The sequence below is a fragment of the Pteropus vampyrus genome, unplaced genomic scaffold (assembly GCF_000151845.1).
Source record: "Pteropus vampyrus isolate Shadow unplaced genomic scaffold, Pvam_2.0 Scaffold20, whole genome shotgun sequence".
NCBI lineage: Eukaryota > Metazoa > Chordata > Mammalia > Chiroptera > Pteropodidae > Pteropus > Pteropus vampyrus.
In genome coordinates this window covers 13,379,396-13,393,031 of record NW_011888801.1, presented here as the reverse complement: position 1 = coordinate 13,393,031, position 13,636 = coordinate 13,379,396, and the positions used below count along the sequence as shown (strand labels likewise).

The following is a 13,636-nucleotide window of genomic DNA, read 5'->3' as shown; positions in this document are numbered from 1 at the left end:
CCCTTTTTAGTCATCATTGTCTCAATTTGTCCCTAAGTATTCCTAATGTTCATTACTATCATGCTATAGCAATTCTCTTTTTATTATTTAAGCTTATATGCCCTGTTCTTAGTAAGAGTTTCGCTCCTTTGCTTCTCTTTGCCTGATAGTCACTTTACTCCTAATTATGTATTCGTTGTTGTTGTTGTGATTTTGTTTTAGGTGAGCTGACCCCTTTCAGTATTTCCTGTAGTGAAAGCCTTGTAGTGGAGAATTCACTCAGTTTTTGTATGTCTGGAAAGGTCTTAATTTCTCCTTCATTTCTAAAGGTGAGCTTAGCTGGATACATTATTCTAGGCTGGTAGTTCCTTTCACTTAATAGTTTAAATATTTGATTCCATTCCTTTCTGGCTTGTAAGGTTTGTGCTGAGAAGTCCAAGGGTAATCTAATGGATTTTCCTTTATAAGTTACCGTTTTCTTCTCCCTGGCTGCTCTGAGAATTCTGTCTTTGTCATTGATTTTTGATAACTTTAATACAGTGTGTCTTGGTGAAGGCCATTTTGGGTTGAGGTAATTGGATGTTCTGTTGACTTCTTGAATTCCAGCCTCCAGCTCAATCCTTAGGTTTGGGAAATTCTCGTTAACTATTTGTCTGAAAATGCTTTCTAGTCCCTGCTCCTTTTCCTTGCCTTCAGTAATGCCCATTATTCTTATGTGTCCTCTCCTGATGATATCAGCTAGTTCTTGTATTTGTCTTTTATTATTTTTCATTCTTCAGTTTCTCTCTTCTTTCATCTGAGTTATTTCTAGATTTCTGTCTTCGATATCACTGATCCTTTCCTCCATTTGGTCATTTCTATTTTCTATTTTCCAGCTTGCTATTTCATTTTTCATCTCTTGCAGTGTATTTGTCATCTCCAGAATTTCTATTCTGTTCTTTTTGAGGGTTTCAATCTCCTTTCTGAAGAACTCATTCTGCCCATTAAGTTGTTTTTTCAATTCCTGAAATTGTTGATATGAATTGTTTTGGATCTGATTGGTTTTTTTCAGAAGTACCATTCTGAATTCTGTCATTTAAGTCACATATTTCTGTGTCTGTAAGCTTATTTACTGAAGATTTTTTTCTGAGATGCTGTGTCACCTTGGTTTTTCTTGGTATAGTGGACTATTTCTTCACCTGGCATTAATAGAAATGAATTCTGTTTTTTTTTTTTTTTCCAGAAAGAAGATTTATTATATAAAACTCTCTTTAGCCTGTTGCAAAGAAAGCGTTTTTCTTTTGGTTTGCAGTAGGTGGCGTCTAAGCCTCTCTGATCCCTATTTTATATAAAGTCTTAATAATGCCTTTTTTTTTCTCATACATATTCAATCACGCTCGCTACCTAAGTCTCAGTTCCTGTCATTGTTAGCGACAGTTTTGCGTAGTGTTTGCTCAGACTCCCCTGGGGTTCCCCGACGTTTCTCTGAGGAACTGAGGGGAGGAGCCCTCTGTGTTGGAGGATAGGGGCTGAGGTTCAGCTTCCATTTTGCTACTGTGGCTGGTCCCCACTTCTCTGCTTTCTGTCCTGATGCCTGGGCACTGCTGCCGGCTGCATAGAGATCACAGCTCTCCCAGGCAGGGCTGTTCAGGGATCTCTCCATACCTTCTCCCCTCGCCCCTCCTCCCTCCTTGAGCTCTGGTTGCGGGAGGCAGTTTCTTTGTTTCTCCTTGTCTACTGTTATATTGGAATTTAAGAAGGGCTCTGTCAGAAATTGTTTGTGTAAGCCCCTGTTCAGTTATCATGGTCACAGCATATTTGCTATATAAGTGGTCCACATGACTTTGAGTAGTAGGGAGGGGCTATTGGTGAGGTCCCTCTTTTGCTGAGGGTATTTTTTCCTCTTCATTTGGGAGTAGCCAGAGCTCCAGATGTCAATGTAAAGTGAAGAAAGAGCACCTGGCCAGTGGAGTTTATTAATGAGTCAAGTAGCTGGTTTTTCCCATATTTATTATAATATTTATTATAATACTCCATGTTAGATGAGTTCCGTGTTACTTGGAGTCGATCCCCTTTATATCATCTTTTACCATAATACCTTTGGTTTGATTAGCATGCCACTTAATCAGGTGATGGTTGAGAATCAACATAACAGATGGCTGCCTTGTGTGTGAGGTATTGATAGAATTCTGTTGATCCTAGGATTTATATTTGATCAACTATCACAGTTTTTTTTCCCCCTGACCCCTGCTGCTTTGGACTTGCAAGTTGTCCAGATTTGTAGGAGAATGTCATTCACTTGCTCCCTCAGAGTGCTCCTTCTTTATGTGTCCAGTTGCAGACTAGTAGAATACCTCCCTTGGCCTAATCCTGCCTGTACTATATCTAACAGAAATCTCTCAAAGTGTCTGGATACTGATGGCATTCTTCTACATTTAGTAGAAACTGATTTTTTAAAAAAAAACAAACAAAACAAAACTCCCCTAATTGTGTATTTCTCAGGTCATGCCAATAGGTTTGGGGGAAGGGAAGAATTTAAGTTCATGAACTTAAATAAGCCCTTTGAAAAGCAACTCTATGGGTCAAGGAGATAAATGAGTTAACCTGTATGAAATGCTTTTGTAAAGTCTAGGTATGTTGCATCTCCCGCTTTTCCTTTTTTTACCAGATGTTTCTGTTTTTATAATAGATGATTCAACACGTGTTCCTCTTGGGGAAAACAAGGACTACATTAATGCTAATTATATTAGAATAATCAATGCTGGAGAAGAGTATTTTTATATTGCTACCCAAGGACCACTGCCAGGTACCACAGATGACTTTTGGCAAATGGTTTTGGAAAATAACGCTAATATTATTGTCATGATAACCAGAGAAATAGAAGATAGAATTATCAAATGCCATCACTACTGGCCCATTTCTATGAAGGAACCTTTGGAATTGAGAAACTGTCATATCTTCCTGGAGAACTACCAGATACTTCAATATTTCATCATCCGAATATTTCAAGTTGTGAGGAAGTCTGTAAGTTTAAAAAACTCAGTATCAGATATATATTTTATTATATAAGTGCACATGTCAGATCGAGAAGTTAAGAGTAGGATAGAATATAGACTGGGGATAATCTTTAAATGACTTACTTTTATTTCTCTCTAGTACCAGAAACTAAGACAGCACCACTTATACTTATGCTTAACCAAACTTTGGCTGGAGAGATGAAAAAATTGAAAAGAGGTGGTAGGGCAGGGAGAGTGAATATTGGAAGTTGCCTAATCCTGGGATGTGCTTTGGCTGCTTCTGCCTAGTGTGACAGATATGTATTGAGTTCTTAAGATATGCTAATCACTGTGCCAGGTACTGTCACTACTTACTGAGTAGTGGAGAGTTTAGTATGCTTACTGATACTTCTAGTTACTGTGCTCATTGGTAATATTGAGATCTGTATGGGGTGCTTTGGGGCTCAGGAGCAAAGGCATAGGATTCGAGGGAAGGTTTTTTGGAGGTGGTGACATCTGTGTTGAGAATTACCTGAATGAGAAAGACAAGAAGATGAAATATATGATTGAGATATAAAATAGCATTGGATATGTATTTAAAAATGTAAGTAGTCAAGTGTTTCTGAAACATAAATTTTTGATGCCAGGAAGTAATGAGAGGAAAGCAAGAAGGGACAAGCCAGAACATGAAATGTCTTGGATTTCAGCTAAGGAGCCAAACTGTATTATGAAGATAATTGGGAGACACTGAAGATTTTTAGTAAAGGTGCCATGATCAACTAGGGCAGTTAGCATTTAGATGGAAAGCAGAAACTTTGGAGTTTTTCAGATAAAATTGGCAGACTTATATATGACTTATAAGTAACAAAAGGAGTGGTCAAAATTATGCTATCTAATATGGTATCTACATGTGGCTATTTAAGTTTAAATGTAAATTATTTAAACTTACATAAGATGACAATTCAGTTTCTCACTTGCAGCAGCCACATTTCTAGTGTTTAGTCATATGTTACTAGTGGCGACCATACTGGGCAGCACAGATGACAGAACATTTACATTATTGTGGAAAGTTATATTGAGAAGTGTTGGTCTAGAATAATTTCATAGATTTCTTGCTCTAATAGGCTCAAAAAATAGAAAAGGAATGGTTTATAGGAGAAAGTGATGAGTTACATTGCACTAAGTAGATTTGATTAGCAGGTAGGTGATACATGTGTTCAATAGGTATGAAGGAGATGCAAGTAAAACAGGAAGCTTGAAAAAAGTGATGAGGTTTGGAGTCATCACCAAAGAAGCTGAATAGAGCACAGATAATGACCAGAAAAAAAGGTTGCTGAAGGCACTGAGGTTGGAACCCATACATTTACAATTGCAGTAAAATATACAAGTAGATGATTATTTTCTCCCCAGTAGCCTAATTATGGGGTTTCTGAATACAGGTTATGGGACTAGCCCTGGGTTGTATGTTATCCAGAATATGTGGCAAGATACAAGGGAAGAAAGGAGTTGACAGTTTAGTAAAAGAATGATTCAGATAATCAACTGTGAAGTGTAGTAGAGAGAAAGTAAATATCTTCAGTTAATGTAGAGGCTTGAGGAGGAAGTTTAGCTACTGGGCAATAGCAGTGAGAAGATGAAGCTAAGAGATATGAAACTCAAAAGGAAGAGGGAGTTTATTCAAGGAGAAGGAATAGTCCATTGGAAATAGGAGTGGGCAGCAAGGAGTGTATAACCTAATCTCTGTGCTCTATGGTACCTAAAGCCCAGGAGAATAGGTGGGCTCTGTTAGAGAGGGCTGCAGGGGGTAAAGTGCTTATGGGAGGCAAGGCAAGGAAATGGAAGAAACAATTAGGGAAGTGATAAGGGTTTTTAAGAGTTTACTGTGGGATGGGAAACCTGAGTGCGAAAGAAGAAGTTGAGGAGAGGGAAGAGTAGGGAAGGATGGGAAAAGATAGATTTGAGGAGTATGAGGATGTTCAGAGCCCAGAGTGGAGATCAGGGAGGCCAAGAATAATAATAGTGGCTGACATAGCTGAAGAGCTTGCTGGCTGTTTGCTAGGCATAGTGCTTGCTCTGTAAACCTGGGGTTCACCTGATTCCTCACTTCCCTAATACTTGTTTATTCCCTCATATTAACCAGGTATCATGTGCAGGAGATTATAGAGCAGACACAGTCTCAACTCTTAGAGTACTTACAGTCTAGTGAGGAAGGAAGGCACCAAGCACATCAGTCCCAAATGACGTGTGATACATGCTACAAAAGGGGGAGGACAGCATGCTTGGAGAATATAGGCCAGGTGGGAGGCACAGAGGAATGATCTGTCTGCAAGGATTCAAATGCTAGGGTCCACCTGTGGAGTCTTGACAAGGGGGTCTAGGATGGTGGTCTTTGGACTGAGGCCCACAAATCTTATAATCATGGGGTTCATGTTTGGAGAATCTGCATCAAGGGTTCTGACTTCATGGCTCTGGGTCAGGAAAGTGGTGAGGCTCACCTTTGTGCAGATTCTCAGTAGTCAACAGTAGCAGGAGAGTGGCATTTAACATCCTGAAATATGTGATAGGGTGAGAATCATTCTAAACTTGGTGCCTTCACAGGATTTTTAAGTATTGTTTTTATCATTCAATTTCATGTACTAATGATTCGAACTTGAGTTTTCTATTTGGAACTTAGGAAAAAGAGATGCATTAGGAGAAAGCAGAAGAGAAGTGAGAAACCCATTCTGAGTTTTTCCATGAGGGTCCCCAGTGAAATAAAATGAAGACTTTACATTGGGGAGAAGGGCGATCCCTTTGGAAGCGATAATGGGTGAACTCCAAATGCTTTATCTGTCAACCCTGAGGAGAGTTTCATGACTCCACTTCCAGGGAGCTCAGAACAAGAGTAGGGGCTACAGTTCACTCACATGGTTATTAACTACCCTGTCCTCATTGCCAGAGGAAGTTGGTACCCCCCAATCAAGCAACATGATAGCACCTACCTGTTTTAATTAAATTTAGTGTCATAATATTTAAGCTGATATACATCGCTATTCTATCTTATTTTTAACATGTTAGGCCATCTTTTGGATTCTCGTTTTTTCCTGCAGCCTCATGGTGCAGAAGAAAGATGATAGGTTCGGATTTAAGAGGCCTACTTGATAGCCTCAGCTCTAAACATGTGAGCCTTCTGACCTAGCATACTTTTTCAATCACCCTAATCAATCACCTTACTTTTTCATCTGTTAAATGAGGATTAAATTAATCTCATTTAATGATGTGAACATTAAATGAGATAATGCATGTTAAGTTCCTAGCACGGTACCTGGCACATAGTAAGTGCTCAATTCATGTTACCTGTTAGTATTCTTATTTTTATTATTGTATTACCATATATATAGCCATTATTAATATTATTACTGGTATATTAGAAAGTGAAATGAGATCTCTAACATAAAAATCGATAAATCTCTCTTCCTCTCCTTCTCTCCTCTCTTCTTCTCTCTCCTTCTCTCTCCTCTCCGTTTCTCCCTTGCTGCAACCCCCTTCCCACTCTCTTTTTCAACAGACTGGAAGTCGTCACATTGTAAAACAATTGCAGTTCACCAACTGGCCAGACCATGGCACTCCTGCCTCAGTAGATGGTTTTATAAAATTTGTTCGTTATGTGAGGAAGAGCCACCTTACAGGACCCATCATTGTTCACTGCAGTGCTGGTGTGGGCCGGACAGGGGTGTTCCTATGTGTGGATGTTGTGTTCAGTGCCATTGAAAAGAACTTTTCAGTAAGTGTGTGAATTAAACAGATAAACAGATGCTGTTAGTAAACACTCTATTTTTAGTCTCCTAATAGCTTAATACTAATATTTGGCCTTCAAGAGCAACTTCGTAAATAATACATGAGCTTTGGATACCTGCTTCTCATTTAACTGCTGCGGGTTCCTAGAGGTGGTTGTGAGGATTAAATTATATAATGCAAATGAATGGCTTAGGACAGTGTCTGGAACATAGTAGGTACACAGTAAATGTGAGTTCATTTTCTTTTTTCTTCCCTCCAACCCACAGATACAGTTTTTAGAATCTTATTAGAGAATGTCTATGAAATGTGCTTGTTTTTATGAACAGAAGTACATGCATGTAAGAATGCTGGAAAAATGTAGACTTCAGAGTTAATTATAGGTCCCTAGGTTTGACTGCCAGTTTTGCCATGTACTGTAGAGTTTTAGTGACTTTGTACGAATTTCTCGCCTCTCTGAAATCCAGTTTTCTCATATATAAACTAATGATAATAATATAGTTTGGGTTGAGTAAATCATTAGCAATTCTTTACTTTCCTCCTAAATTTGGAACCAGCTAAGAGATAGACAAAAGAATTAGACATTTGGTGGTTATACTATTACCCTTATTTTTGATTAAACTAATTAGGGAATATGACTTTAGATCTGTGACCAAAAAGACTTACTTACTGAATTGTTTTTCTGTGTTGCAGAAGTGAGAGGAAGACATGTGTTTACTTAGCAGGCACTTGTGATTATGATAATTACAAGGAGTATGAAAATCCTCACCTCAGTCCTGAGAAAACAGGGGCTATGAGGCATATGCCCTGGTAGGAAAATTCTGCAGTTATGTTGGTGTCAGAACAAATGTTAGACTCCTCGTTCTCAGATTTTATGTAGTTATACTCCAACAGTGACAGACTGTCCCCTGTGACAGTAAATGGCTACATTGGTTCTGGAACTCACCATCCTCAGGCCACATTATGTGGGGGGGGGCGGGGTAGGAAAATAGCCTCTTTCAGTAACTCTTAGAAGAGAAAGGAAGTTTTTTTTTTTTTTCAGAAGCTTGAGCCCAGTATCTCCTAGCATTTCACTGTTTCTGACTGAGTTATAGCCCCTTCCCTGAACTAGCTAATATGGGAGATGCTGGTCAATTTAGGTCAGTCAGGAGTATTCCAGGCCAAAAAGTTAAGAATGAGAGAGGAATAGGTTTCCAGAGCAAACTCAGGGCTTTATTACAAAAAAAGGATATAAACTAGGTGGCAAAAAAAAAAAAAAGACCAGTTCTCAAAAATGCTGAAAATTTAAATCTAATATTATTTATTGTTTTGTCTTTTTAGCAGAAAATACATTAGTATAATTTTTCTTTTATATGTTTTCCATCATAATTTTTTTGAGTAGTTTGTTTATATTTGTCTTTATTTTATATTCCTTATAGAAGCTGTAGAAACTGTAAATATTATATTTCATGATCCTAAGGAGCAGTTTTTTCCCCACATTATACCTTCTTTAAACTCAAAATATGTTTTATAGTAAGTCATCTGTCAGTTTAATTGACAATGTTTTTCTTTGTGGTACATAAAATAATGATATATTTTACAATTAAGGATGCTTAGATTTGATGAAATATATAGTGGTTCAAAAAGAGGAAATATATCCCTTGTTTCTTTATTGGCTTTCCATAGAGCCTTGGACTGTCAAATATTCTTACTGATGCTCCTCTCTACTCTTTCCAGAAATTGTATCCACCAGAGCTACATAAAGTGTGGTCTTGGACCAGCACCAATCTGTGGATATTTGTTATCTGCAGCAAGATATGTTTATAGAAATTGAGAGTAAGCATTTAGAAACTTTCAGGGCAGTTTGATATATTGCTGTGACATTCAAGAGGATGATGACCAATGGGTTCGTGGTGTCAAACAGAGTGTGGCTCAGTGTGCGTTTTGTGGAATTCACATGGGAGTCTTACATGCTGCAAGCTACATACCAGTCATATGTGGCTGGACAAGTTGTGACTTATGACATTTTAAGATTAGTTTATCAATTATAAAGCTCAAGGATATTAAAATCTGAGACTATATAACCACCTATTTCTTTTTATTAATTATTTTTATAGGCATTTTCATGTTTAATCATGGCTGCTTAAAAATCCTTGAAACTCTGGGAACAAATTAGCTCTTATCTTGCAGAAACTCTGAGAATGCTCTGTAGTTCACACATTCTCCACAGAACTTTCTCCTCTCACCATCTTCAGTGTGCAATAACAGTGTTAATTGTCAGTTACCATATTTTCACATAATGAAGTGAGTAATCTAAAATTTTACACATTAGCCTTTACATAATTAAAATTTCTTACTATACCATTAAGTACACAATTTAGTTCATCTGGTAGTTTTCTTTTCTTTTTTTTTTTTTGTATCAAAAATTTCTTGATGAAACAGTGGGTCTATTTACTTTTTTGGCAAAAATTCCTTAATCTGCGTAACTACCTTAGACTGTTTTCTGGTCATTGCTGCTCTACTATCAGAACATAATCCTACACAACACTTAAGCTCTAAATCACATTTCTTGACTATGTAGTACTTTGCATTTTTATACAGTTTAGAACTAGTTATGTTCGTCAGTAATCAAACTGAAAAAAGGAAGAATTCTTCCTTCGTATCACATCATGTTCAAATTACATATACTGAAAGAATCACTATGTTAGCAATATCTATGCATTCATTAGAGTGCAATGGTAAATAATTTGCTACCTTTGTTTCATAAATTGGTACCACTCCTTATCATTAACCAGTTTCTGAATTTGTCAAGCTTTGATATCATTAGAAAATGATACTTTAATTATCTTTTTGCCACATATTTATCCCAAATTTCCAAGGAAACATCTTTAACACAGTCTTTCACCATTGTCATGGCAATCGTATATGGGGTTTTAGTCTTAGCAAATCAAAGTGCTATTTTGTAAGTCTGCAAAATAGTAATGCTACATGTGAAATATTGAACATTAGCTTCTGTTAGCTTTTTAATTTAATATTGTTTAAAATAATTCTTTTGTCTTTCAAATTATTTCTTTTTTCATGTATATGACAAGTAATTTTAATGGTTCCTTTGCTTTGTTAGCCAGTACACCTTTGCAATTAACACAAGTATGTTTTAGCAATTCACAATCAATAATGGCTATAAACTCAATATGTGAGGAATCATAATTCCAGATAAAATTAACATGAACATGGTCTTGCTGTACATGACTAGTCCTCAGCTGGTATTGCATGTGACTTTCCAGACAAATTCAGCAAAACCCAAGCTGGTCTATATCTTGTTCTACTAATGACGCTTCTTGTTTCTGTGCCAGTGTCAGTTTGTCATAAGAGTTTCTAAAACTTACTACTAGTTTCTGGACTTATCTCATTGTGGTCCAGCAACAGCTCTTTGCGGACCCGCACCAGCTCAGTGACTACACAGAGTAGTGCAGATCTCCATCACACGTGCATAACCTGGTGTTGGGCCAACCGTTGCTCAGGGTCTCTGTTTGAGTTGAGAGGGCTCTTTTTATGAGAAACAGCTGTGCTACTATCATGGCCAGAAAAAGTCTTCTATGCTTCAGACTTTTCCGGAAGTATAATGCTGCATAAAGTTCTCTTTTTGAACAACAGAAAAGTATACTCAGGGAAAAATTTGTTGTTATTTCTTCTGGAGTGCATTTCTTGTTATAAACGATTGCTTCCTGCTTTTACCTGTAAACCAATTTAAACAAGTCTTCCTTATCCATTAGACTAGGTTAAAAATAGTATATTTTCTTATGACTGAAAGTGAGAACTTTCTGGTTAAATCTTGAAATCTCTTTTACTGGAAAGCAGTATAGAGTACTCTTTTGGGCTTATGTTTCCTCCCCATATGGATAATATAAAATTACTATCATCCTGTTGCAGTTCAACATCAAAAATATAGTGGCCCAAATGAGAGAACAACGTTATGGCATGATTCAAACAAAGGTAAGCTCTCACTTCATAAATTCTAATTTGAAGAATAATGAATATAAAGATTAACACTGTATATAACATTGCAATTTATAAAGCTCTTTTACCTACATGATTTTACTGAATTCTCACTTCTTGAGAATTTTGTTCTGATATTACTGATATAGAACTTTAAGTTCAGAGCAACGCAATCTGTTCCATAAGGTCATTCAGATAACAAGAGGAGGAGCCAAGACCGAAGTCTTCTGGTGCCCAAACACAAGCTTTGTCTATAATGCCATGTTATTTAAATAACATATCTGAAGTTATTTTTAAATAAATTTTGGGGTAGCAGTTTTGGCAAGATATTTACTTGCCACTGAAATATTAAAGTCATTGGCATGCCATAAATTGATATCATATATGTCACAGATTAGTTATTAATCATTGGGGAAGAGGATCAATAGAATATGGATAATGAAAATAAATAGGTACCCCTAAGTCTTTAGGTTTACCTGTTTTTAGGTCAATGTTGAATGATTCGAAACATTTTATTTGAACTAGTATTGTTTGTGAGACCTAAGGCTACATCTGAAAATTAAAGTTGGAAATTTGATTTATCCATGGAGATATAAGGAGATTGAGAATCAGGGTCCCCTCTGTTCAGTGAAGCCTTCAGTTAACTAGTTCTTGACCAAGAACTATATTGTGATCATTTATCTCCCTGGTATTTTAAAAAATCTTTTTATGTAAAGAAGTTCTGGGTTAAACTTTTGCCCTTTTAGGAACATTTTTTCGTGGTTGAAAATTATAAATATGTTCTCTGAAAGTGGATATTGGAATTCAGTTACTTAACATTCTGTTATTTTTCATATGTGTATAGGAGCAGTATTGCTTTTGTTATAAAATTGTGCTTGAAGTTCTTCGGAAGATTGTGACTTTCAATTAAGAAAGACTTCTGTTGCCTGACACTTGAAATTACCAAGTGGCTTGGAGCTTCCTCATAAAGAATACGTTAAAGCTGTGCTGTAGAGCTTTGCTTATGTGTACAATGTGCTTTCTTGGCATATCATTTGATTTCCTTTCTGACATCTCCCTGAAGGCAGCATCATTTGGTTTGGGGTGAACAGCATTTACCCACTGGTCTTACTTCAGTTAGATCAAAATACCCTTTCACATTTTCCAATGAAACAAAATTTACTTAAAACAACTGCAGCCTATTTGGTTGAAGGGATTATAGAGCCCAATAAAGGACTTAAATTATATTCATTAATATTTATTTGGAAAGAAAGCTAACGGGAACTGAGGATTTCTAGGACCTTATAAAGCCTTGATTCTGGGAGAACATAGGGCCAGTAAACTGCAAGATCACATCATGACCTCTTACAGGCATTTTTAAGACATACGTATCCATGCTTTTTAGCTAGAGTCTGTACTTTTAGATGGTATTTGAATAACTCAGTTCACTAAAGAGTCCTATTAGGATGGTTTAACTTTCTATGCAAGTTGGATTTAATTTTCCTATACTTCCATGCTCTCACAGGGCCCCAGGGACTTCAGAGGACAAACTGCCTTTCTAGAGGCACTGGACAAGGACCTGTTGGTCTGGGAAACATATTGTGGGTGGGCAGAGTTCCTCCTCTCCATCACATGAGCACACTGGTGAACAGTCCAAAACTAAAATAGATGTTTATATAGAAAGTCCAAAAGGAAATTTTTGCCTGGCTTGAGTTCTTTCCTATCCCACCCTAACACTTAACATATTACTTAGTCTGCTCTGTTGAGAGCAAATATCACATTCTACTTGCCTCTTACTCTTTGCCCTTTAGCTAACCAATAAACTTAGATAGAAGCATTATTATGTAATTCTGAGTATCTCTTATGCCAGATATATTTTTCAAACTAAGATCTATGATAGTTATTTTTTTCTTCAGTGTTCCATTAAATCATTTATTTCCATTACCGCCCCACCACTGCTGCAACATTTAAAAGTTGGCTTTGGGAACCAAATTTTGGAAAACCAAATTTATAGTTACAAAAATGAAAACTTCCATATTTTGTTTTTGAAAAGATTGTGGCCATTATTACATTCATCTTATTATAGGACTTTGCCTCTACAATTGCAGTGATATTTTGGTCAAGGAATTTTAGTGACCAATTAGACTTGATTATAAACTATAAAGCAATTGATATTGTCTTTGTATAGTATAATTCAGCACAGATCAGAATATCCTATGTATTCTATTGAGAAAATTTCTAATGTTAAACTGTAAATCTTGAATTTTTAAGAGGCTATATTGTTCCCTTGGTTGAATGAATACTTGAATTGGTTGAATTAAAATCGATAATTTTCATTTTAAAAATAATTATATGCCAGAAATGTATTTTATATTAAATCAAATTGATGATTTTACCTATTTGCATTGTTCATATAAATAATAATCTATGCTAAACATTAATTTAATTTTGATTATTGGCCGTTAATATTTGTATTCCTAATTTTATTTTCTCTGTTATTGTAAAATAAGAGATATAATGTACAACACAATTCCTGAGAAGGATTTCATGCTATTATTTAAATGAAAATATTTACTGTGTATTACCTGAAGTATTTTCATTTCTGACATCTCCTCGAATGCAGCATCAAGGAGATGTTCTTGAAGTGTTCTTATAAAGAAAAAATTCACAGTTCTTGATGGTAAACATGTTTTTCAGGAAAATTAAATAAATGTGTAAATACTGATTGCATTTGTTTTTATTTCATTTTTGAAAAGTAAATTTCAAATTGAAATCTTTTGACTAATTGAAATACTAAGTTTCATACCAACAGTAAATCAATTTTTGCCTAGGACATGGATATGAAACTTCCACTGACACCTTTGTGAGTATAAAATGCCTAGAGGAAATTTTAAAATACTTAAATATAAACATATACATTTATTAACTTTTGACTTTAAATACATATTTTAAAA

At 36.0% G+C, this 13,636-nt stretch overlaps 1 protein-coding gene across 3 annotated transcripts in view; it reads left to right on the top strand.

The window, feature by feature from the left end:
• PTPN20 (protein tyrosine phosphatase, non-receptor type 20) overlaps window positions 1-11,656 on the top strand; it is a 50,881-nt gene extending 39,225 nt beyond the window's left edge. Inside the window, exons 6-9 of one of the 3 annotated variants that reach the window (XM_011355381.1) lie at window positions 2,648-2,982; window positions 6,502-6,717; window positions 10,638-10,700; window positions 11,548-11,656. In XM_011355381.1, coding sequence (XP_011353683.1) covers window positions 2,648-2,982; window positions 6,502-6,717; window positions 10,638-10,700; window positions 11,548-11,613 — 680 coding nt within the window. In that variant the 3' untranslated portion in view covers window positions 11,614-11,656. The remainder of the gene's footprint in view (window positions 1-2,647; window positions 2,983-6,501; window positions 6,718-10,637; window positions 10,701-11,547) is intronic. The other 2 variants (XM_023527883.1, XM_023527882.1) reach the window with 2 other exon arrangements.
• The last annotated feature ends 1,980 nt before the right edge of the window (window positions 11,657-13,636 follow it).